Consider the following 4,532-nt stretch of genomic DNA (forward strand, 5'->3'; position numbering starts at 1 on the left):
TTTTGCCCCCGGTCAAAATTTGGGTCAAAGTGACACGTAAGCAAAAATGACGAAGGAGTGAAAAAATTCGTTCTTTGCTAACGACGTTTAGCACAGACCTCCGTTTGCAAAACAAAAAAAAAATCACAGGTTCGAGTTCACAAATCCGGTGTACCACATGCATTTTTTTTTTGTACTTATCCCTAATTTAAAGTTATAAAGTCAATTAGAATTTTAAATCATTAAAGTCATCAATAAAGTTTCTGAACTAAAGTCAGTTAGAATTTTAAATCATTAAAGTCATGAATAAAGTTTCTGAACTAATAAAAAAATCGTTAATTGAACTCTAATTCTAAACAAAAAGTATTAATTGAGAATGATTGAAAATTATTACATTGCACTGTTTCAGACTTTCTTTCCCAACCTATTTTCAACAAATACAAAAAAAATTATTAAAATCAATAATCAAATAGTCACCTTTTCTTATTTTAGAATAGGATGAGACTGATTTTTGTAAAATTCAAGAATTAAATAATAATTTTGGATTTGTTTTTTTAGTTGACAAAGGTGATATACGACCATGTTCTTCTAATTTGGTTTGGTAGCTCTTCCAGTATCATTAATGGCTGATACAAGCTTTACTTACGTGGGGAAACATACATTATCCAACTTGATCAAGTTAATTCCAGTTGACTTTGAAGATCTGAAAAGATTTTGGGGATTCGAAGACGAACTCAACCAGCTTCGACAATCACTAGTTGCGCTTGCTGATATAGTGGAAGATGTAGAGGAGAAACAACAAACGGTGGTGGATGCGAGATTCTGGCTAAGAAATCTGAAACAAGTAGCTTATGAAGCCGACGACTTGCTTTCTGAGTTGGGTTATGAAACCATTCGACTTCAGATTCAAAATCAGGAGGTATCTATAATCTCATCACTAGGTCGTTTTTATGTGAAGCTTATTTCTACGAATATATAGTTTCTGAATTAAGAAAGAGTAAATTTATTAGAAGATTCAAAACAATGGCTATTAGTTTAATCAAATTAAATTTAATGATTTTGTTATTTCAGAGGGACAGTCTATCCCTTGAGCTTAGTTCAATCCAACACAATTTGGACTCGACCATTGACAACTCATTTGTAGGAAGGAAAGCTGGTGTAGCACAAATGGTCAACCTGCTTACTAGCTCCTGCTATCAACAACTTACCGTTGTTTCCATTGTGGGAACCTTTAACCAGAAAACCTTTTGATGTTAAAATATGGGTGTGTGTTGCTGCCAACTATACTGAACACAAAGTTTTGAGAGAAATGTTGCGATCTTTGAATGCATCGATGGGGGGCCTAACCAATGAAGATGCAGTTCTTAGACAACTTAAGAAAGAGTTGGCAAGAAAAACGTTTCTTCTAGTTCTAGATGATGTATGGTACGAGGATCATAGGTGGTGGGATCGTTTAAAAACTATGTTGTCAAGAATTTGTACAAACAATGGAAATGCTATTCTTGTCACAACTGTTTTTGAAGAAGTGGCATCTATTATGGCAACTTCATCACATCATAGTCTTCAGCTTAGTTCCTTGTCTGGTGATGAGTGTTGGTTCATTTTGAAGGAAAGAGCATTTAGAAATGTAATAACACCAGTCCCATCAAATTTAGAGGCTATAGGAAGGGAAATTGCAAATACATGTGGAGGACAATGGGATTTAATAGGGATGAAGAAGCATGGTTGAAAATTAGAGATTATTTTGTTTTGATAGTAATAAGGGACAATTTGGATTATTTATCTATGGTCAAACTAATTTTTCGTCACTTGCCCTCATATTTACATTCATGCCTTGTATTCTGTTCAAATTTTCCAAAAGACTTCCTAATAAGAAAGGAAGACATGATTTGGTTATGGATGGCTGAGGGGATTGTTGAGTCGTGCGACATGGGCAACAAGTGTTTAGGTGCCTTACTTGCAAGTTCTTTGTTCCAAGATGCAGAAAGGGATGATTATAATGATGTCATATTATGCAAGATGCATAAGCTTGTGCATAATACTGTATTCAATTTATGCGAGCCTGATATATTTACTAGGTACAAGTCACCCTAGATGAACCATTTTCCATCTACCATTTACATGTAGATGATCAATATGTATCAGATACGATCGATGCTCTAAAGGGTGGGGCCAGGAGGTCGCATACTATTGTCGTCAGCGGTGCTCCTAATCAAAAGATATGGAAGATGAAAAGGTTGCGGAGTCTATACATAAATGTTTCTAATATGGAAGTATTTCCATCATCAATCTTGAAAATGAAACATTTGAGATATCTTGGTGTCTCCATTTCTAAAACCAAAGAGCTGCCTGAGTCAATCACCAAGCTATACAATCTTCGAACTTTGAATCTCTCAAATTCTAGCATCACAGAATTGCCTGAATTCATCACAAAGCTCTTCAATCTTCACACTTTGAATCTCTCAAATTCTAACATCAATGAGTTGCCTGAATCGATCAGCAAGCTCCACAGTCTTCAAACTTTGAATGTGTCAAATTCCAACATCAAAGAATTGCCTGAATCAATCACTAAGCTCCACAACCTTCAAACTTTGGACGTCTCAAATTCTAACATAAAAAAGTTGCCTGAATCCATCACTGAGCTCTGCGGTCTTCAAACTTTGAAATTCCTTGAATGTAAGGAACTTACCAAGCTTCCTAGAAAGAAGATTAAGAATCTAGTCAGTTTGAAGCATATTGCTTTTTCTTATGAGCACCAGATGCCATTTGGTTTGGGGAAGCTAAATGGTCTTGAAACATTGCTATTCTTTGTTGTGGGTCCTGACTGGGGAGGTAGCATTGATGAACTTGAGTGCTTGAACAAACTACATGGGGACTTGAAAATAACCAGGCTTGAGGAGGTGGGTAATAAGAAAGAAGTTGAGAGAGCAAATTTGCAGGGGAAAGCCGAAATACGAGGACTTGGTTTTGAATGGAGTTATGGAGCAAATGATAGAAGTTCAAGGGACGAGGAACTGCTGGAAGGCCTTGAACCTCATCCAAACATAGAAAGAATAAAGATCAAGTATTACATGGGAGAAAAATGGCCATCGTGGATGTTGAGGATGAAGAGTCCAGGTGATGGTGATCCTTTTGTAGTAATTAGCAATTTGGTGGATCTTAGGTTGGAATGGTGCTGCAACTGTGTACAACTTCCTCGTCTTGGAGATCTTCCTCATCTTAAATTTCTTAAGATGAATCACATGGGAAAAGTGGAGCGCATAGGTAACGAGTTCTATGGAATTGACAGTGAAAGCAGTAGCATTGGATGCTTAAGGTTGTTTCCAGCATTGATATCATTGTCCATAAGCCGAATGGATAATTTGACTGAATGGAGCTCACCATCGGATGGCAATAAGGTTGTTGTGTTTCCTTTTCTCGTAAATTTGTCCATTCAAGCTTGTTCTAAATTGACAGGTTTTCCAATGAGTGATCTCTCTGAACTTGTGAAGTTAGAAATCAGAGATTGTGAGGAACTCAGGCTCTTAACTAACAAGAAGCAGTCCTTTGCCTTTCTTACAAGTCTATCAATTGTTGGTTGTCCAAAGTTAACCCATCGCCCCGCCCCAGCATCGGCAGGAACCGTGCGGTGCCCGGCGCTGTCGGCAGGGAAGACAGGCGCCGCGCAATCAGCAGGCGGCATCTTGCCCACCAGGCCATCCGGGACAACGGGGAGCGAGGCGCGGGACACATCTCCTGCCGATCCCGTGCGCCCACCCCCCAAACTCCCTGCAACAGAGTCCCCAGGGCTAGGGCGCCGCACGCCCAAACTCCCTGCAACAGACTCCCCAACCGGCAAAACCGCAGCCATCGTCGACACCTGCGCCCCAGGCGGATCTGCGAGAATCGCACCGCCCCCAACAGATCCAAGCGCCGCATCCATAACCCCGCGATCCCAGGCCCTTCCTGCCCCCCGATCCCCAACGCCGCTGCCTGCCGGATCCAGCCCCTCGTCCCCCTGCCGAGCCGCCCGACCCCGCTCCCGGGAGCGATCCCTCACCCGCTCGCCACTCACCCTTCTCTCCCTAGCAACCCCTGCCGATCTCGCATCGCCCCCTGCCGACACCCCTTCCGGCTCAAGATCCGAAACCCGCCCCTCCCCAGCCGCACGATCCGCCTCTCCAAGCTCAGATCTGCCGTGCCGCCCCCCTCCATAGTCCTCCTAGCCCTAGGTTTTTCTCTCTCTTTCGCCATCTTTCACCTTAGTTATTTGATTATTTATGTTTATGTAAAAAAAGATAAAAAAAAATCCAACCTTTTTTTCATAACAATAAATTAGATAATTTGGAAATTAAAAAGAAAAAATGTAAATAATTTTTAACAATTTGTGATCTTTCACGACAAACAAAATATCATTACATAAAGAATGCACTAATTATATTTATAAATCATTGATACTTTTATATTTCAATATATTTATATCCATTAAATAAAAGGGTAAATAATTTATTAGTCTCCTACTTTTTACCTAACACACTGTTTAGTCCTCCTATTTTGAAAAACACATTATAAGA

The 4,532-nt window shown here is 39.9% G+C and overlaps 1 protein-coding gene across 1 annotated transcript; it reads left to right on the forward strand.

The window, feature by feature from the left end:
* The first annotated feature begins 454 nt into the window (after positions 1–454).
* Positions 455–4,175, forward strand: LOC136226861 (putative disease resistance protein At3g14460). The gene is made up of 2 exons (XM_066015534.1): positions 455–898; positions 1,051–4,175. The coding sequence occupies exon 2, from the start codon at positions 2,208–2,210 to the stop codon at positions 4,173–4,175; it is 1,968 nt and encodes a 655-aa protein (XP_065871606.1). The 5' UTR covers positions 455–898; positions 1,051–2,207.
* Positions 4,176–4,532: the final 357 nt, after the last annotated feature.

This window comes from Euphorbia lathyris, chromosome 4 (assembly GCF_963576675.1).
Source record: "Euphorbia lathyris chromosome 4, ddEupLath1.1, whole genome shotgun sequence".
Classification (NCBI taxonomy): domain Eukaryota; kingdom Viridiplantae; phylum Streptophyta; class Magnoliopsida; order Malpighiales; family Euphorbiaceae; genus Euphorbia; species Euphorbia lathyris.